The sequence below is a fragment of the Phaethon lepturus genome, unplaced genomic scaffold (genome assembly GCF_000687285.1).
Source record: "Phaethon lepturus isolate BGI_N335 unplaced genomic scaffold, ASM68728v1 scaffold1969, whole genome shotgun sequence".
NCBI classification, from domain to species: Eukaryota; Metazoa; Chordata; class Aves; order Phaethontiformes; family Phaethontidae; genus Phaethon; species Phaethon lepturus.
This window is the reverse complement of record NW_010562551.1, coordinates 3,073-23,402: the sequence shown is the minus strand read 5'-3', so window position 1 is coordinate 23,402 and position 20,330 is coordinate 3,073. Positions and strand designations below refer to the sequence as shown.

The following is a 20,330-nucleotide window of genomic DNA, read 5'->3' as shown; positions in this document are numbered from 1 at the left end:
GGAAAGAGGCAGCTGTTGGACATACTGTTTACTAATGCATAGATTTGTTTACACATAATTTCTTTAATCACATTTTTTCCTAGTAACTTTTGACTTAGTAGTACATCATGTGTTTACCTGTGTCCTTTTTCTTCATCATTTGGGGCTTCGGCCTGGATTACATGCCAGTATGCAATTTGCCAGGGCTGCACTAGAGTCAACTGTGATATATTGGCTTGACAAGGAAAAACATTTCCATGCAGGCTCTTAAAAGCATCAAATGCATCATTCCATGCGTTTGGAAAGGGCTTAACTTACATTAGTCCAATTTCAATAATAAATAATGGTGGGCTGAACAGCAAAGTCCTAGAGCCTCAGGTGGCATCTCCCTCAGAGCAGTAGAACTCTTCTAGGGGCACTCAGCAAGGATGATATGTCAGATGCTAAATTACTATGTAATGAAATTCACTGTCCTGGTCTAGATTTTGCCTGTTCAGCTCTTATCTACTATCTAAAAACCAAAATACGCTTAAGGGTAATAGAGGATAAGGGGTGGATATAATTCTGCCTAGCTGAACTATGGACTACAGAGGGAGGAGAGTTACCCAGGGGTTTTTTTCTTCTAATGAATGTCTATGTAGGAACAGGCAGAATCTGGACTTCAGTTACACTGGATCACAACATGCAAGATAGGAGAGAAGGTCTGAGTTATAAACACCTAACTCCTTTTTGCTGAATGTCTGGTACTGAGGACACGGATGAAAGCATTATTAAAGAGTTTTTATACAAATGGTAAATTGGTAGAATAAAATTTTCAAGGTATACATCCAAATTTTTATAGAAAACCTTTGTGGTGAATATTATGCCAGGCAAGACTAGATGCCCACAAAGGTTTCTTTTGTCCTTAGTGTGTCTCACGATATAATAAATTCATAATGTAAACCAACTTTCACTGATGCCAATATATTACTCCAACATGGTATCAGAGACAGGGGGTAGACAGCAAAAGTCTGTTCTTTGAGTCACCTAGTTGCTTGTGAACACCTATGCCTACTGCTGGAACGCAATTAGCTGACTTGGTATAGATCATTTGACCTCACATTTCTTCTAATAACCATTTGTTTAAAATGTATCTGTAGCTAAAACAAGAAGAGGAAATAGAATTGATTAGGTTTGAAAAACAGAAGTTCTTGTTGCATCATCATACATATAACAAGTATTATTAGAGAAAAAACTTAGTATGTTTATGCAAGTTTATTACTTATACTACATGGTATCTAAACCCATAATTTCACATTCTCTTAATAATAGTTAAATTTTACCATCATTTTTTCTTATAGAGGAGACAAGTTGGAATACCTAATATTTGTAGAATGCAAAGTTCAAGGATGGCTACAAAGATGGGTATATATACACTCAAGGGTACAACTACCTGTATAAATACACCTTCTACCTCTTCTCATTTTCCACCATTTCTAAAATTTTAAAACAGGCTATCCTTCACTGTAGAGGAGAAAATAACAATTTTTATAAAAGGAAGTTTTGATAAGATACTTAAGCATCTTAAGGTAGGGGTATTTTTTTATGTTATAATACTTAAGAAACTGAAACAGCCAAACGAACACATTCCTTCAATAACAGTCTTGATTTTCTACAGCCATCACAAAGGAAAAACAATTAGATGTGGGATAATGAAGATTGTATAACATGTCTTACATTTCAGAGTAGCAATAACACACACTGTCAGAATATGCTTTATAGGCAATTACAATCTTCCCAGATGAACAAAGCAGCTACTGAAGTTACAGTCACAGACAGAAACATCATATTTTCAGGAAGACAAAGCCAAAGATGCCCAACCCCAGAGAAAGAGTTATGGACCCCGGGAGGACCAACTCGGTGAAGCTGGAACCCTCCTGAACCACATGCTGAATTTCATAAATAAGGTCACTTGGAGAAAGGCTTTTCCTTTTGAGAATTTGACTTTTTTTCTCCAATCACACCTTAAAAGAGGCTTTCTTATCGATTTAAGAAGAGGTAGGTATCTTGGTAGAGGAAGTTTTTCCAAAATAAACTCTGCTTGCTTCCAATTGTCTGCTTCTTTAAATCCTTTATAATAAAAGACAGATGTTCTTATAAAACAAATACCTGACAATATGATTACCATCATGACCACAGCTCCATCAACAGAGACAAGGACTATTATTTTTCAAAAGGGATGAGAAAATAGGATTCCATTAATAATCCCTAAACTACCTCAAAAGATTCAGTAATAAAAAAGAGTCAAGAGTCATTTATTATATGACTCCAAACATTCAATTTAAGCACAACCCATTTAACTTATAAGGATTTGAACAAATATAGGCTCGATACTAAAAGCTTTTTTGTTCTAATTGAATGTCTGCTTTACCATTATATGAGAGCACACTCCTTCAGACTACGTTACTTTCTTATTGACAATAAAATAACATTTTATTTGTTATTTTAACATAAAATAATAAATGTAGAATAAGGGGGAGCTTAACAATTCTGGAAGGTGATGAGACTTCAAGTGTAGGCCAGTAGGCGATTTCTTAAAGTGCTCAAGACTAAACTGAACTTGAATGCCTTGGGTTTATCACCAGTCCATTCTGCATTTCTTATGCTTTATGATTCAATGCAGTGTTTTTAATCAAATTGCTAGAAGATTCCTATTAATGGCCAAAATGCCGAGAGTCAATCAATACTTTCTTTGTGAATATTTTCCAAATCACGTCTTTGCTCAAATCAAAGAAAACAGATGACTTAACAATCTCTAATGTTTCCCACTTGGCTCCATATACACCTATCAAGTGAAACTTTGTAACAGTAGATTAATAATATATATGGTATACAGGATACCTGCAATAATACTTTTCAAATAAATCTTTAATATATCCTTGGGTAGCAAAATTCCCTTGGTAGTACTTTCACAATTACATTCAAATTTGTAAGCCATTTGGAATGATTCATCAGATCCTCTGCACATTTCATGTCTTTTTTTACACGTAACATTGACAGAAAAAAGCGCTTATGCTAGCGAATCTTAAAATAGGTTTACTAACATGCAACTGCCAAGACACATAAATTCATCTTCATTGCTCACATACACATATTTTTTAACAGAACATGTAACAAACACGTCAGCTAGGAAAGTCACGAGATAGAACAATGTGTTACTATTTTTTTCCTAAATGCAACTTTAAGTAAAAGTAGATATACTGTAAATTTCCCCAGTCCCCTCCACTGTCACCGGGCGGGGGGCAGGAGGGAGAACAAAACATTTAAAAAAAGGTCACTTGACATGAGGTATGAGTAGGTGAGGAAAGATATATCTAAAATAATAACATCTGAAAAGTAATTAAGGGGATCTTCTCTTTCTCCCTCTTGATAGAGAAAGCTGCTGAACATCACAGCGAGCCTGAGGCGGCTCTAGCGCGGGGGCCTGGTTTTAGGCTGAAGCAGAATTTGAGAAGATCGACGTAAGCTGTCCATGCTAATCCCCAGGTCCATGAGAGACCATTAGCCATACCTAACAATCTCTTTTTTTGATGTTATTTAAAACATCCATTAAGAAATTTAAATTTTATATTGTCATATCCCTTTTCAACCACTGTCAAGCGGTAACCCATAGTATTTTTGAGACATATTATGTACTAGATTGTGAGAGACTATTTATAGAGACATCTGAGAAGTAAAGACATTATTTAAAAAAGAGGATATTTAGAGTGAGACTTTGGAGTATTTTTCATACACAGGAAAACTGACCTGCAGTTAACAGCCACAAAAAGTGCAGTAATAAATGGTTGCCAGTTACCTCCTCAGCCCATTAGCCCATGGATAATTTTAGAGTTGAACCCTGGGGTAATGGGCCAGTCTAGCTACTTACGCTCTGCCACAAAGAGGAGTGAGGGCAAATAGTTAACGAAATGAAGATAATCATGAAGATCATCTCACTAAAACTTGAAGAAGAATGATACTGGGTTTGGGTTACGGACTAAATAAGATATGCCAGGTGCTTCTTTTTTTTCCAGTTTCCCTGGATTGTACTCAGTTGAAAAAAACCACTCTAATTTACTATCAAGTTAATGTGCTAATAATGAAGACTTCTTTAAAGTAAGTAATAAAATCAAAGAGCTTCAGCTTTCGACTTAATGATCTCTGGTGTTAAATGTTTTCTAGCATGTAATAAAATTTTATTAAAAATATAGTCACTGAAGATAAAGGGCTGTAGGAAAAGTTCTGTGGAAGCCTTCTGAGGTGACAGCAAAAACATACTCAATCTGAAGCAAATTCTGGAAATAAAAGATATGAGGAAGAGTTGTCATACTCTTATGAATCATCGTGAACAATAATACAAGACTATGGCTGGCATCTACTTGATCATAATGAGAATAAAAGTCTATAAGCCCAAAGAGAGCTATAAAAAGCAGAACATGAGAGACTTCCATTAAGAAATAGGTCATGCTAGTCATGCTTCTGCAATTAAATTAGTTTTTATCCTTTTAAAAACAAATTTCTTACTACATTAGCCTTACAGACACTCATAGTACCTGAGATTTCTACGGTAAGTACCTTGGAAGGAGATACATATACTTTACTGCCTTTGAAATTGAATCCTAAAACAATGGATGGTGTCATTTTTCAATGCTATTTTATTCTCACAACGTTTACGCGTTATGAAAGGGTTATATGATGGTATGTCATTACTGCATATTACAGAATGTGGGTGGACTCTGCATTTAGTAATTGCCGTTTTCTTTTTTTCATTACGGTTTTCCAATCCCAGCGCTGAATGCGATGATCTACAGGTCGCTGAAACTGCAAGTGTCGGTGATAACTCATTAACTCTGGCAGTCGCAAAGTTTGAGGCAACAGCAGTAGAAAAGCCCTGAGGTACCGTAGAGACCAACCTCCTAAGGCTTTAACGGAGCACAAATCTATTCACTGCCCTCAGTGTTCTTGCTGTTGGCTTATAGCTGACGACAGATATTCTATTTTGTGGCCTTAGATTCAACCTCTGTTTCCTCTGATAAAATTATGAGCATACACACTATTTCTTTTATCCTCAATTGTGAGCATACAATTAATTTCCAAATAAATCTGAGCACTCCATGCTATATCTGTATTGGTTTGTCTTATCCTGGAGGTCAGTTAAATGAAAAGTTTTGCTCTATGTATTTTTTCACAATTACATAGAATTTTCATTTACCACAGCAGCCAACAAAACAGGCTTAATTTTTGTTTGAAATCTGTCATTGTTTCACGTCTAACCTTATATTTTGTGGTATTTTTGAAAGAGACCCTTTAAAAAAGCTCCCTCAGGCAATACTGGACCCTCAGCTCCCTGCGATCTGAAAGCTCATTTTATAGGAAAAGCATAGCATAATGAGATTTATCATGCTTAAGTGTAAGGAAGGAACAGATGTCAGAAGAGACTATTTAGCTAGACAGAATGAGAGGATAATGCTGACAAGTAGTAAGTTAAGAGAAATGATGAGTATTTAGCAACAAAGAACAGGAGAATGAAAGAAAACAGGGAAATAGATGGGAAAAAAACCCTGACTGCTAGAAACTTCCTCTACCCTCACGGTCTGAAATACTAGACAGATGCAAAAAATGATTCAGGCAACAGCGAGAAAGTATGCAGCAAAAAAATCAATGGAAAACATTGGGAAAGAACAATCACAAATACCTTGCATTTTAAAGCTTTGTTTTTCCAAATCTATGTAACAGAGACCATGTTGCCAAAAAGCATGTGCACACTGTGTGTTTCAGAGAGCCGATTCACTTCATTAATATCTTTTTAAATTCAGATTAGCATCTTTTGTTTTTCAGAAGTCCATTTGCCCATCTTTGTGCCTCTGGGGTGGGGTTACTACACACAAGGTTTGGGGTGCTTCCTGACAAAATGCCGTCACGTCAGTTTGAAATGTAATGCCTAAAGAGAAATAAGGGCCAAGCTGTGTTTTCAGCACGTTATACAGAGGTCACTCGGACTAAAAATAATCAGACACATTAGAAAAGCTTTCAGTGTCTCAATCTTTCCTATAAGGACAAAAATAAATCCATAATTATATTTGTGTTGTTTCACAGGTTCTTGAGCAAAGAATTTGCAATTGCTTTGTTCAAAGGGTCAGAACTTTCACTTGTACTGGAATATGGTGATAAATTATATGAATGATAATAGCTTTGATGTTAGACAATAGAAATTATTTCCTGAAATAATTTGTTCTGATTTAGGTTTCTTTCTTGACCGACAAATGGAGAGAGATGAGATGATACATTGCTACATTCAGCTGGTTACTTTTTCATTAATCTGAAGCTATTCTGTTGGTTTTCTAGGATTTACACAAACACTCTTAAAAGACAATTAAAAACCCCACTTTGTTCAGTCTTCATAAACATGGACTGGGTCCAACCTACGCATTCCAGACACTTCTTTGTTTCTTCAAAATGTATTTGCATCTTTTGAAAAAATACAGACATATAACTATTCCAATTTCTAGTCAGTTACATAATTATAATATATCCTACAGTATCCTCAGTAATGTGATAATTGTATAACTAATATTTAGTGCAAATAATTAACTATCGTATCATCATGTTATATAGATATTTATATCAATCATTTCTATTTCTGTAGAATTAAATGGATAAGGTCTAGAGCCTAAGAAATATTCTGGCTTCCTAAATAAATCATAGATCCTTTATAAATAGATTTTTTAAAAAGATTTCAAAAGCCCTGGTTAAATTAGCGAAGAAGCTAAGACTCTTGACACTATGATCATCTGATTTTTTTAACAGCCTTGCTCTGCCTCTGTAGTAGATGCTCAGTATCTCAGAATAACTGTGAGCTTAAATTTAATATAAATACCTTATCTCTGTACCGACACAGAAAACTCAGCCTCTTAATTTCCTACATGGCCATTTCAAAAATGCTTTTCAGAGTCTACCTTGTTCTTGACTAACTTTCCAGACTCGTACTTTCTTTGAACAGTCCCACAAGCCCTCCTCACTCCTGCTCCAACAAGAACAATTTCTTAGGCTCAATACAAAGTTCCCCAAGCTTACTTTAACGCGGAATGAACAAAGTACTTCTTTCCAGATAAAAGCAGGATGGCCCACAGTACTTTAACTTTTCTGAATTTTTACACTGAACAATGTATGCTGGAGTCCATAATATTCACAAAGTATGTGAGGCAGAGGCAATGGATCCTTGCAGCTGCTTTTGCCACAGAAGTGATGCTTTAAATCTTTTTATACATTTACTGTACATTTCTATGGAAGGACGGTTCTCATTCTTATTCAGCCTATATTTCCTCCACCAAGACTAGGACACTGAAGTGGCGTTCGCAGGTGGTCTATCCACCTTCACCATGGACAATACGGGAGGGGGTATTAGTCTTCACAGTTGGAAAGTCATGTGTATTTCCACTCCTAAAATAGCGCAGCGCACAAAAACCGCAGGGCATTTATAACGAAGGAAATCGCTTGGGGAATACATGGAACAATGTTTTTGCGTTAATCAAAAACACTATAGAGCAAACTAAGCAGTATTATTCTGGTATCTGTGTCACTGTACTCCCCATCATTTGTGTACTCCACCTCACTGCTGGAAATAGACCTTTCTTCTGTTTCACAGCTGATTTTGGTTCGCCATTAATTTTCCACGGTGTTACTAAAGCTCATTTTGTTGCTTTTGGAGCACAGGTATCTTTACCCTGCATAGCCAAAGACATTTGAATGATAGCTATTATTACAATTTTTCCTTTTTTTATAACGTATAATATTAACCTTTTTCAGAAAGGGGAATTGAAACAAATGGAGCAAGAATGCATTCCATCTACTAACTCCATATGAATTCACAGAGCTGTTTGTTATGCCGAGATACAGTAAGGGCAGAGAACACCTCAACAGGAGGTCAATACCGGTGCTCTGATTCACAGATTGTACCACCCCACATTTCCCACAGCAGGCAACCTAGTAAACGTTACGGTTTCCATCCATTAACAATACTCTTGAAGCACCCAGCACTCATCTGGAGATTAGAAAGGAAAGTGGAGTTTCACTCCTCCTCCTTTCTCTTCATTTTTCTCTTTCCTCATCACCTCTGTCATGGGAATGAGGCAAGGAAAACGCTACAACAAAAGCCAGATTCAACGACTCTCTACTAGTTTGGAAGCGTTTTCCACTGGCGGGACACAGAACGGTTATTGCTGCGACATTACACTGCAAAAGAAACTATATCATAAAACCAATTGTCAACAATCCAGAAAGTTAAAAGACCTCATAGTTCCGGATTAATGACCAGCCTTCTGGTTATGCTTGGTTTTAGCTGTTAGTGTCATTGAGCTTGCACGCACAGAGCCCTGAATCCATTTGTAATGGTCAGTGCTTGCAGCACCAGTATCAGTGTTATGACAGGTACACGACAGGTAAAATGGCTTTGGTCTGAAATATTAGTGCCAATTCAAATGGTAAATTCTGTATTTTATGTCCTTGTATGTTGTAAATACTAACTCAGTGAAGGCAAAACGCACCTCAGACTGTTACTGTTTTTCATCGCTTTAAAGGAACTTTTTCTGTGATTTAAATGCAAGAATTTCCCATTACTTCCCACCCTTCCAAATTACTGAACTATCCAGAACACGAACCTTTTTGCACTGATTCAGGCACTTCTATGCACTCATTTGCACTGATTTTTTAAACCTGATTTATGCGTCTTTATATCACATTCTCTATAAAGACCAAATTACCTCACTAGGAAATCAATTTTTAAAATGAACCTTCTCAAGAAACTTGGCAATTTGCTTTCCTAATCACCCTTTCTACACTACATTCTTGTGTTAAATATAATCTCTAACAAGCACTCCGGTAATATGGTTACCAGTTATGAAACCAAATATACAACCTACCTATTTGCACCTTTTTTTTTTTTTTAAGCAGGAAGCACCCCAATCCCAAGGATGATTGTCCCCAGGTGATACAGCTATCATACACTGTATGATGTGCTCTTCAATGGATTTAAAATAAGTTTGACATTTTTAGGAAGCAATTTTTAGCCTGGATGAGACTATCTTTGAAATAAGGTATTTACCAGACAAATCATAGTTTCTTTCCTGAATATGAAACTGCTGCTCATCAGACATAACAAGATGCATAAATGCTGCTCATGTGAAGTTCCCATTTTTACATAAGAAAACATGTTTAAGTAATCACACGCACTTATAGTCACCTAAAAAATACTAGTCCGCTATATCAAAATGCTTACGCAAGTCTAATTTAAAAAAAAGAAAAAGAAATCTATACATCTGTAGTTAGAACTTGTTGGTAAGAGGAAGAAAAAGCCAAGAAAAAAATACATTAGAATGGATGACATGAAAAAAAAAGCCTTCTGTAATACAGCTCAAGTGCAGAGGGTATAATTCTGGACTGACTATGATTCTCTGACAACCTATTTCACAGTAGCAGATTTCAGTGGTTTTATAATCACAGATAATGCACAGATTTATAATAATGAGGTGTCAATGTGTGGAAGAACAGGACTGCAGACCATTATTTTCTCAGATTTTTCATAGCATATGCCAAGTACAGAGAAATGTGAGCAAAGTCTATTAAAGAGGCCATATAACTTATTCAGGCACTTTTGGATACAGAGGACTAAATGCAGGTTCTCAAAAGGCTGGAGCAGGGAAATACCGATACATTTTGCAAATAGGAACATTAAACACAAAATCTATATGATCACGGAAAAAAGAAGGAAGAGTATTCTGTGTTTCAGCCAAATATCAAAAATCTAATTCCAATCTCTACACCCTATTCCCATTTCCTTTGTTGCATTACAGCGATACCTGTAAAACCGAGGAGACCTCAAATGCTTCAAAGGCTCTAACCCTACAGCAATCTTACACACCGGCACAGCGGCCGGGGGGGCCTTACCCTTCCGTACAGCTGTGCCTTCCCCACAGAGGCACAAGCACTTCCAACCTGAAGAGAAGGACAATAAGAAGACGACGGACAATTCTACAGCCACATTAATTAGGAAAAATGTGCTCCTGCGATCCCAGCGTGAAGCTCAGTCCGCATGACCTACAAAAGAAGAGTCCGCTCTCCTGCGGAACACTGAACCAGTGATCTTAACCTAAATGGGCACTAATATCCCCATGTGCTGCTATTAATTAATACAGTGTTTTGTTTCCAGAGGTAATAATTTGGGGGAATGAAGGTTTCTTCCTGTAAAACAGTCATTAAGGAACCAACAATTATTATTGTAAGAGTAGTAATGTGAGATCCAGTTTTATAATTACATTCTGCGTTCTGAAATTATATTTCAATTTTAATGACATACAGAAAGATCAGCAATTTCTGGCTTCAGCCTCTGTACTAATAGTGAATATCAACAGCTGCCGTATAAAAATTACAAATTGGCTACGAGTTAGCAATTCCTATTTATATTTCAGGAAAGGGTTTTGTAATTTAAGGAGGACTTTAAAGTGTCCTTCTATCATTCTTCTGTAAAACTTCCCTTTTAACTGAAATCACAGATTTCTTCTAGATCTGTTAAAGGAGAAGCCGCTGCCCGAGCGTTCACGCAGGAATCCAGGAGTCACGCACACACCACCCGAGATCTGACGGCTCGGATCGGAGTCCCTGCGTAGCGGGCGACTCGTGAGCCGGCGGGTGCCCCTTTCGACTCCACACACACGCTCTCGCTCTCGGGTGCTTTCTCTTCCCGCAGGCTCGACCCTAGGCTTCCCGAAGCAGAACCTCCAACGTGACGTACGCCAGACGAATTCATTAGACAGTACGGGGTGCAGAACAGCTGGAGCTGGGTGCCTCCGGAGTGGGACCGGGGTCTCCTTGCTCCTCACTGGATCCCTTCACTGTCTCCAGGCAAGCCATTCTTTTTTTTTTTTTTTTTCTCTAGGAGGCAGCTTCTGCTGATGGATGTGACCATCTTATCTTTCTAATTTACACCAGTTTCGGGGTCTCCCCTCACATCACTAAGTAAGAGTTCACTATTAGTTCATCAGTATATAGGTCACAGATCACGACGTGCGGACTAAGGCTCTTTAGTAACGCTATACAATGGATTCCGTGACTCCGATAACATATTGAATCGGTTAAATACATAAGCAAAATGCAACCCTGGAGATGGAAGTTATCAGAACAGTTGTTAATCACTGTAAATCTTGACCGTATTGAAATGCTTGAATCTATTGAATCAACACACTTTCCGTCAATTTTTTTTTCTCATGCTTTCCCCTAAGCTGCCTTTCCCATCTTCCACGATTGGAATATTCCCTATGGCCTATTCCATAGATCCCTTTTGGCAAATTTCATTTGGGTCTCCCAGACTATTTTATGTTTTTGTATCAGTCTTTTTCACTAAAAAAACCACAACAGGCGAAAACCGTCTTCCTGTTTAGTGCTGTATTACCACAAACTCACTATCAGTGTCTGACAGGTAAATAAACCTATGAATTAGCATCCTTACTTATTTTAGATGCAAATTCATCTTCCTTGTAGGTTTGTTTTGCAGACATGGTCCATTTAGCAAGTGATAGACAGAATTTTGTTCCTCAGCAAAAAAAAGTAGCTGCTTCCCAACTTTAAAAAGTTTGTTGACATCAGAAACGGGCTTAGAATTATCCTCAAAATTCACCCTAATCTTTCAATGAATTTAAAATCCTCCTTAGTTCCAGTTTGATGCTCTTACAGGACAAACTTTCAAAGATGTTTAAACGAGAGAGAGAGAGAGAGAAACCATACCTTGGTGCTCGTCACTTGAAATGGAACTTTTGAGCCCTTTGTAACGGGGGATGTCAGCTTCTCAGCTGGTTTTGAAGGGATTAGATTCGTAGCGGGAGGCTGACTGTGCAGAACCGAAGACAGGCAAATCTGCACAGTCTCCTTCAGAGCTTTCAGCTGTGACTCCTGGGGAAAATAAGAAATCATCAGTTCTCTGAGTTGGGTTATTATGAACAGAATTGCTTGCTTTCTCTCTCTGCATTAAACCAAACATTTGTGAGCAGCTGCTGCTTTTTCTTATTAACGGAAGAAATTAAGGCTGTTTAAAGCAGGCTTTTTTTATACCATTAGGTCACTCTGCATTACACACCAAACTGCCCAGAAAGTCATTGCACTCTTCCCTTTCCTCCATGCAGTTTTATCCACATTGATTACTGCAGATATTTATTAAATATTAATTTATCTGAAAAGAAACAAAAATACAACCTAGGGAAGTAGTGGAGTCACCATCACTGAAGGTGTTCAAAAAACGTGTGGATGTGGCACTTTGGGACATGGTTTAGTGGGCAGGGTGGTTTGATGGTTGGACTTGATGATCTTAGAGGTCTTTTCCGACCGTAATGATTCTGTGATAATTATCATAGTGTCCTTCACAGACCTTCACACACAATAGTTACAGGGAGGTAAATGTTCACAAGCATTGCAAAGACACAGACTGTGCATGGAATTTTGTTTATAACATTCAGAATATTTGGTATTTTTCCACATGTTATAAAGATTGATTTTAGTCCAACAAAGATTTCTTCCCTCATGAGCACTTTATGCTGTTGCGGTGTATAGTAAGTAAACCATAAGTCTTTTCATCTGTTAAGAATATGATAGTCCAGATCCATTACTGTCCATCAAGCCTAACTAGGACTTTCAAGTGGTGAAGTGCAACTCATGTTAGAACACCGCTATTTTACTCACAGAAATAGAGATATGTATTAATGAAAACAGCAGTCTGTCACTGAAGTAAGCTGAGACAGTAAGAACAGCAAGATAACTACAGCACTGAGGAAATCTCATTTTAAAGCTTTGCTCCATCACAGCAAGACTCTTAGAGTCAAACGTTAGACATTGAAGTAACTGCCTTATAATAATTTCAAGGGGAGTTAGGTCTTAAAAAAAAATAAATCATGCTTTTATTCTTTATACTAAGAATGCACCTATAAATACAGGCTACATCAGCACATTTCAACCTTCAAAGATGTTTTTGAAGATACAGAAGCCAAGGTATGCTATGGCAAAAGTTGATGGAAAATATATGGATAAGTAACATTACACACTACATACTACGTATGTGAGATGTTATATATCCAAAATAAAAATAATTCATAGTTATACAAATCCTAAGCAATGGCATTACACATACACCACCTTGTTTTTGTTTATTTGCTAAACAAGTATTCTTCAGAACCTGACAAATATTCCGTATTTTACATCAGATAAACTTCCCCTGAACTGGAATCAGGGAATATATCTCATAACTGGGAAAATCTGCGAGTTTCTTTAAAAATAAACTAAAACACTTAGTAGGGTACATTTCAATGGTAGGATCAAAGACAACCATCAAAAGACTACTAATGCACAGCACAATAAGGAAAATCAAAGAAATAGGAGACGGAATTGAATTTGGTTTGTTTGCAAACAGACTAAATTGAATGTCTTTCCTTTAAGATGTGTGCAGTGAGGAGGAATGCTAGACTATCATCAAAGAGGACAGCACTTTGTATGAATTACTTATTAAAATGTATGAAGCTTGAGTCAGACTGATGTGTCTCTGACCTAATGGCAGCGTAAAGGGGAAAAGATTATCCATCTGACTCGGGGATCTTTTAATTTCTAATTGACAACAGAAGATCTTAGCTTACTTCTTTTCATGTAATGTGTCTTTTCCCCTACCTTGTCAAGAAGTGACTGCACAAAGAACATAAAGCACCGCTTGACACAGTCAAAATAAGCTCAGGCATCAAACTGGCAGAGATCACAGACTGCCTAATTTTGCTTGAAGGTATGGACTCCCCCATTATAGCACTAGATGACCCTAGTGCTCTCTGCAAATCACACTGATCTGAAACCACACTCCTCCCATCCAGAAAACTCTCTGGATAATTTCTCATCCTCTCATCTCCCACCCCCACCATCCAGTGGTTGTTCTGTGTTGGCTACGGCCAGACATTTTGCCATTCCAAAGGTAAAAGCAGAATAGGTTATTTTGTTTTCATTCTGTCAACATTGAATTTTGACTTTGCTGATAGGAGATGTATAAATGGGGAGCACAAAAGTACAACTTAAGGAAACACTGTTGGAGCCAGAGGTGTCATTTGACAAACTTCTCAATGACCTTGCATAGATGTGATTGTGGTCAAAACAGGCTGCTTGCTGGTCAAAATACTGCCAACACAGGACTCATGTCTTCAGATTTCTGAGATCTGTTTATACTCTTGTCATGTGGCTGGATTCAATATAGAATAATTCGGGCTGTGGTAATGCAAAATTTATCAGTCTTCCAAGGGTCCATCACGGGAACTAGACAAGTGCTGTAGTGTAAATGGACTTAGGAGAGACACTAAGTCCACTGTCAGCACAAACTAATATTTAATAGAAAAGCCTGATACCTTCCCAAAACAAAACTACAAATTAATGCCAATGAACAGCACAGTTCGAGATTCAATCACTCAATCACTTCAAACACAGCTCACGTTCCAGGAACACACATTGCTTTATACATCGCTTCCGCTCCTTTCGCTGAAACTGTGTGCGCTAACATTACCAAAACAGCTAAAACCAAGACTTCACTGAAGACATGGATGGACCATTGGCTAACTCTAACTCTAACTCTAGTTCATAGTTCATACAGAAAAGCTCTTAACCAGGGGAAAAATGTGCCTACAACTTAAAAGGTCTTATGACTCTGCAGTTAGAACTAGTCAAACACAAGTATTTCTGGTCTCATAAGACCGCCTCACAATTCTCACTGGCATGAACTTTGTCTTTTTCCTTCATTTGCGTTGCTTTTTGTACTCCTGCTTGCCCTTTCCACTGCACTTTCACAGCTTGCAAGCAATGACGCCATCCAAAGACTCTCTTGATGATCTGCAAGAAGATCACACCAGGCTTCTGGTAAGCCTACAGAACCATAACTGAGCCCTAAATTAAAATTCTGTAATATTTAATAGGAAAGAAACAGAGGGTCAGAGAAGTCAGTTGGGTGTGCTGCAATTCCCCTTTTAATTTGCAGACAGAATCCCTTAATAGCATTCTCATTAAAAGTTCCTGATGTCAAACATTCTTTGCCTTCTCCTTCACAACTGTCTGCATTATACGGAATAACTGCATTTAGAAGGTATTTACGGCAAGCATTGCTCTCTGGCCACTGCATCAGACTATACCGGCACTAGTGGGAGGCCGTGGCTGTGGCTGTTAAACGAGCAAAGAAGAAACATGCTTAACTTTTAAATTAACATGCGGAGCAGTTCAGTTAACTAACAGGAGACACATGATACATCACCAGACGTACGCACAGGATTGAATAACGTTACTGTGAGCGCTGCTTACATGGATGACATTTTGCAATGCTGAGTGCAAATCCTCACTCAAGAAGATGATTTCAGCGATTACAATATTGAAGATGAAAGAAAAATGCTTTTAGTGCAGGGGACATACTTTTTAAAAAATGTCTAACGGAACCCGAAAACACTAGAAAACCAAACAAAAAAAATAGTTTTTAATAGAGTATTGAAGTTTTTTTTTCTGCTTCCCTATTGCATGATATTGTCTTCCCAGGCACCCTAAATCTAAAAGAAAGTTCCCCCGTTGCACAGTTGACACGAGTGAACACGTCCTGCTTTGTCCCCTTCCTGGGATTCCCCCCAGCCTGAGGCTGATGTGAGCGGGAACCTCTGTCACCTCAGTCCCATCCTAACAAAAGACTGACCCATTTCTACACCGCATCCTCCGTGGTTAAACCTCAGACAAAATTCCTATCGGTTACAGGTACGTTCTCGTCACTATATTTTTGCACGTGAAGAATTGCAGCGTTTGGCTTTCTGTGGGTTTTTGAGATGTGTGTTTCTGATTTGATTGCCCTCCTCCAAGTAGCTTTGCAGCTTCATGCATCATAATTAGTTTCACTGATTTCAGAAGCATTACTCCCAGGTACATACAATTAAGTGTGCATCTAAATCATTGCAAGACTTTCATTTGTTTTTGTCAAATTACACTGAAACATTCACAGCTGATAGAGATAAACACGCTTGCATTATGTTACACTTCTTACTTTGTCAAGGGCTGCCTTTTCCAATTCGTCTTTTGCAACTGCTAGTTTTTGCTCCAGATCTGTTAGCTGCTGTGCCTGTGGGAACAAAGAAGACAAAGCTGATGCAATCTGCAATGCATTTTTTTCCCATAATTTTTCACGCAGTGCCTGCAAGAGAGGAAAGACTATAAATTTTACAAGTAATGTATATGAATTGGGTCAGAACTTCTTGCAAAAAGACCAGGCCTCAAGGCATATTTTTTTTCCTGAGAAAAAGTGTATTTTTACGTCGGAACTGGGCTCAAATCTGGTCCATTTATGTGAATGCAAGTTTACTCTAATTTCAATGTCAGTAGCAAACGTAATTCCGTACTATAAAGTATTTAGAATTATGCCATAATATCCTTCTGGAAAAGTCAAAGTATTCAAAAAGTTTTTATTATTTTGTTCATTTATCTGACTTCTATTTGCAATCTGAAACACTACTTTGTAGTTTTAAACATTAAGATGTTAACATTAATGTAATTTGGCATAAACAGAGAAATCAGAAAACACCCAAATGTTCATGTATGTAGACACTTTATGAAATTCTACTCTCCGCGGGTATACAAGGGGTTAACTGCAGATTTGTTTCTCCATCTCCTTCCCTGGAGACACGACAGGAAAATTCACAAGAATAGCTAGTTATGCAACTACATAGTGAGAAAGAATCGGGGAGATCTGCATTTGAAGTCAGGCAATCAGCCTGCACCTTTGTGCGGAAGGACTGTTGGCTTTTTATAGGACATAACATTATTTTCTGGCCTAGTCCTTCAGGAGGAGATCTGGCTTTTTACAACGTACGTGCAATGTATTGAGTGCAGGGCTCCGAAGACGCTTTAAAATGCTCAGTAAATAAAGAGAATGATTTTCTTTCCCCTTCCCTAGGAGCTGGATACGCTCAGACTCCTCGCTTTAGCGAAATACATTCTCTACAAGAACTTTCCATTTTGGGGTAGCGGGAGCTCCCAGATTCCTGCAGTTCTCATCCCCGCCATTAATGGCACGTTACTTTGCAATCAAAAGGCATAAGGGCCAGTTTTCCTTTACTGTTGTATTCGCAAAAACAGCCCACTAGTTCTTTTCCCTGTTTACGAAGAGAACCATTGAGAAAGACACTGTTATCTTTTATCTCTGAAGTTCTGATCAGGTAACGCACAGCTTGTGTATACAGAATAATTAGATAAATTTCTTATTTCTCAGTTAAAGAGCAACACCTTTTAATTTTGACCAAATATTTGCAAGCGCCTTTTCCCTCAGCACCACCTCACGCTCACCAGCTTTCTGAAGTTCATGCCCCACCGGATACTATTTTCTTGCCAGACTTTTCAAGATCACGTGCACGCTGCTCCCGTAGCATAGCTTAATGTATAGCCACGCAACACAAATGCTGTTTAGTGTAAACCCTACAAAACGTGGTTAACGTGGTCTCTGTGTTGGGGCAATGACTGTACTTCCAGCACATCTGACAGCTGACGTGTATGAGCTCAGGTGAGCCTGTAGTCCTCAGCAGATACCTCAGGCTATGTTTATTAGCGTTAGGCATAGGCTGTACTGGCTGATAAAATGACAAAAGCCGGAATTTTCAGTTCCCTGCTCAGGTAAAGAACTACTTAGTCGCATTTTAAAACAGGATCAGGTATTTATCTGTGGATTTATCGGAGCTGCCACAGTTCCACTGGTCAAAACCAGGCACGATTAGGCAGTCTTGCTTCAAAGCTGAAGTCAACGGCTTGCTCAGACGCAGGGAAGTCTCTTCAGGATGCAGTCCCTAATTTCCACTGCAACACGCCTCTTACGCCCGATACCGGCCACTGTCACACGCACAACACGCAGATCAGAGCACTGGTTTGGTTCCTCGGTCCGGCAAGAGGGCATCCAATACAGAAAGAATCCTTCCATTCCATTAGAATTGGCAAAGTTCAACTGGCCTTATCACTGGCTTCTTAGAGAAAAAACTTACTGACATGTAAGAATTTTTCTAGAGTTCATTAATATTTGCAGTTGTTACTAAATACAGTGCACAATATGGCTCTCTGGAAACATGGTCCCAGTCAACGTTTGAAAGATTGGACATTAAGCTTGGCTCTATCTGATACAGAGACAGTTCTCATTAGATACTAGAACTAGATCAAGCAATTTCTCACATCATTAACATTTTAATTATTGCTACTTATTAACTATTTTTATAGTACAGTTATACAAATTAATACGTTTTCAATTAATGAGAACCAAGACTTGAAAAACGGTACATATAATTAAATAATCTGAATTGCCATTAAAAAGGAAATTATACAAAATAACGTTTACATGACAAATGAGAAGCCAGGCTGGCGTCTCTGCTGGCGTGTGCATTGCTCACGGATTAGAATCACACGGACAACGATGGATTAGCACAGTGTGGGCCAAGCAACAAGGCAACTTCTCCATTCGGCACCAGCATTACAGTTTAAATCAGTGGAAAACTGCGGCTAAATTATGAATTTCAGGGTCTCTGGTTTCCTTCAACACATGCATCACGTAGGCATCTGAAAACCTACGTAGGTAGTTGACAGGAAGCAGGTTAAGGGTAGTCACGGGCGGCTGCTGCTTCTTTCCTTGCAGGGGAATATCTGGTACTATATAACACATTGTACTCAATGAAACTGCAGCCACGTAAAAAGATCAAGATGGAGGAAAAGTGTTTAATTTCTTTAATTGCTGCCCTCCATTAGAAAGAATTAATTAATCTAACATATTGTCGTACCACTGCTCACATCAAGTAAAACATTTTCAGTCTATGGTGAAAAGATATTCTTCCAAAGGACAGGCTCACATTTATTCATAAAGTCTTTCTGAATGCACCGTTTATCAAACCTTATTCGTATTTTTGGTAATATTGTCATATTTTGATGGACTAATTTTTTCCGTAATTTTCATGTATATTTATTTTATTTCACAGATTACTGGCCCAACAGGCCAGTGACCTCAATCAGACTGATACAAAGTGATAATAAAATCCTGGCATTAAAAACATATTTTTTGATGAACCACTCCTTTGAAAGTAGTGGTATTTATCCCCAAATGGCAGAACAATCAAAATTTTTTTCTGAAATTCTTTTTCTATCAAGGATGAATTCATATTGCAATAGTTTCACCACTTTTTTAATTCAGAAGTTTTTTAGGGAGCCTAATTCAAGTAGTGTGGCTTGGATACTGAATAAAGAAAAAGGACAAAATACCAGTAGGACTACGCAAGCCCAATTCTGATAAAGAGTAAAGTGCCTTTAAAAAGCAGAGCCTGGAAAACCTTAAAAATATTAAGTTTTTTTTTCCTGTAGAATCAGGTCTTACAGAAGAAACAGTGAGATAAATCGTTTTTTCATCCTCTCAAAGACGGCACTGAGCAATTACTGTCAGTGAAGTACACTTTTCTAACTCAAATGAATGTACTTACCTTTACTCATTATGAGTTGCATCACACAAAATGCCCATATTTAGATTCTTCCAGGCATAAAAATAAAAAGGAAAAAGGAAAGACTAGTCCAATTTCAAGTAGACAGAGAGAAATCCAAAGTGACATAGATTTTTTTTTTTTATAATGAGTAATTGAGGCCACAGAGAATTTCTGCATATACATAAAAAAAAAAAAAGTGAAGGCGATGTCTACATGTCTTTGGGATGATGACTTTGAATGTTCAAGAACTTATGAATATCATATCAATATAATATAGGTAGTTGAGGTGTTCATATTCCTCAAAGTCACAAAAAAGCAACAAAACAGGGGGGTGAGAGAGAAGTTTTGTGACCCGAAAACCAGTGGCTAGAAGTTTTATGCTTCTCACACTTCATCAGTCACATGAGAAGGAAAAAAAACACATTCACTAGAGCTTTTTGTGTCCCTTTGGAGAATTTATAACTTCTGTTTGTTCTAAAAGATTAATCCTTTCAATGATCTTTCTCAGGACAAAGATACACACATAAATACATTGAATAAATTACTGTTGGATTATGTATTGTTGTTAACAAATAAGCTCCAAATACAGCTCCTTTAAGTGTTCTTGTTGCTATTTTACCCTGAAACTGTAGATCTAAACTTTCTTCCCAAATCTGGCTAGCCCGTAGGCTTTTCCACAGACATCTCCTCCTCCAAGTCCTCCCATTTCTTCTCAGCAATGAGACAAAACCTAAAGCTTCTCACCCATGAGGTGGGTTACTAGACTTTTCCTGAAGGTACAGGTCAGCAAAACCAGGCTGTGAT

General features: G+C 37.9%; 1 protein-coding gene across 1 annotated transcript in view; it reads right to left on the bottom strand.

Annotated features, from left to right (window-relative positions):
- Positions 1 to 17,177, bottom strand: part of LUZP2 (leucine zipper protein 2) — a gene marked incomplete at its 5' end in the record, with an annotated part of 46,711 nt that extends 29,534 nt beyond the window's left edge. The window contains 3 exons of the mRNA XM_010294287.1: positions 11,773 to 11,937; positions 16,073 to 16,219; positions 17,103 to 17,177. Of these exons, the coding sequence (XP_010292589.1) occupies positions 11,773 to 11,937; positions 16,073 to 16,219; positions 17,103 to 17,177 (387 nt within the window). The remainder of the gene's footprint in view (positions 1 to 11,772; positions 11,938 to 16,072; positions 16,220 to 17,102) is intronic.
- Between the last annotated feature and the right edge of the window lie 3,153 nt (positions 17,178 to 20,330).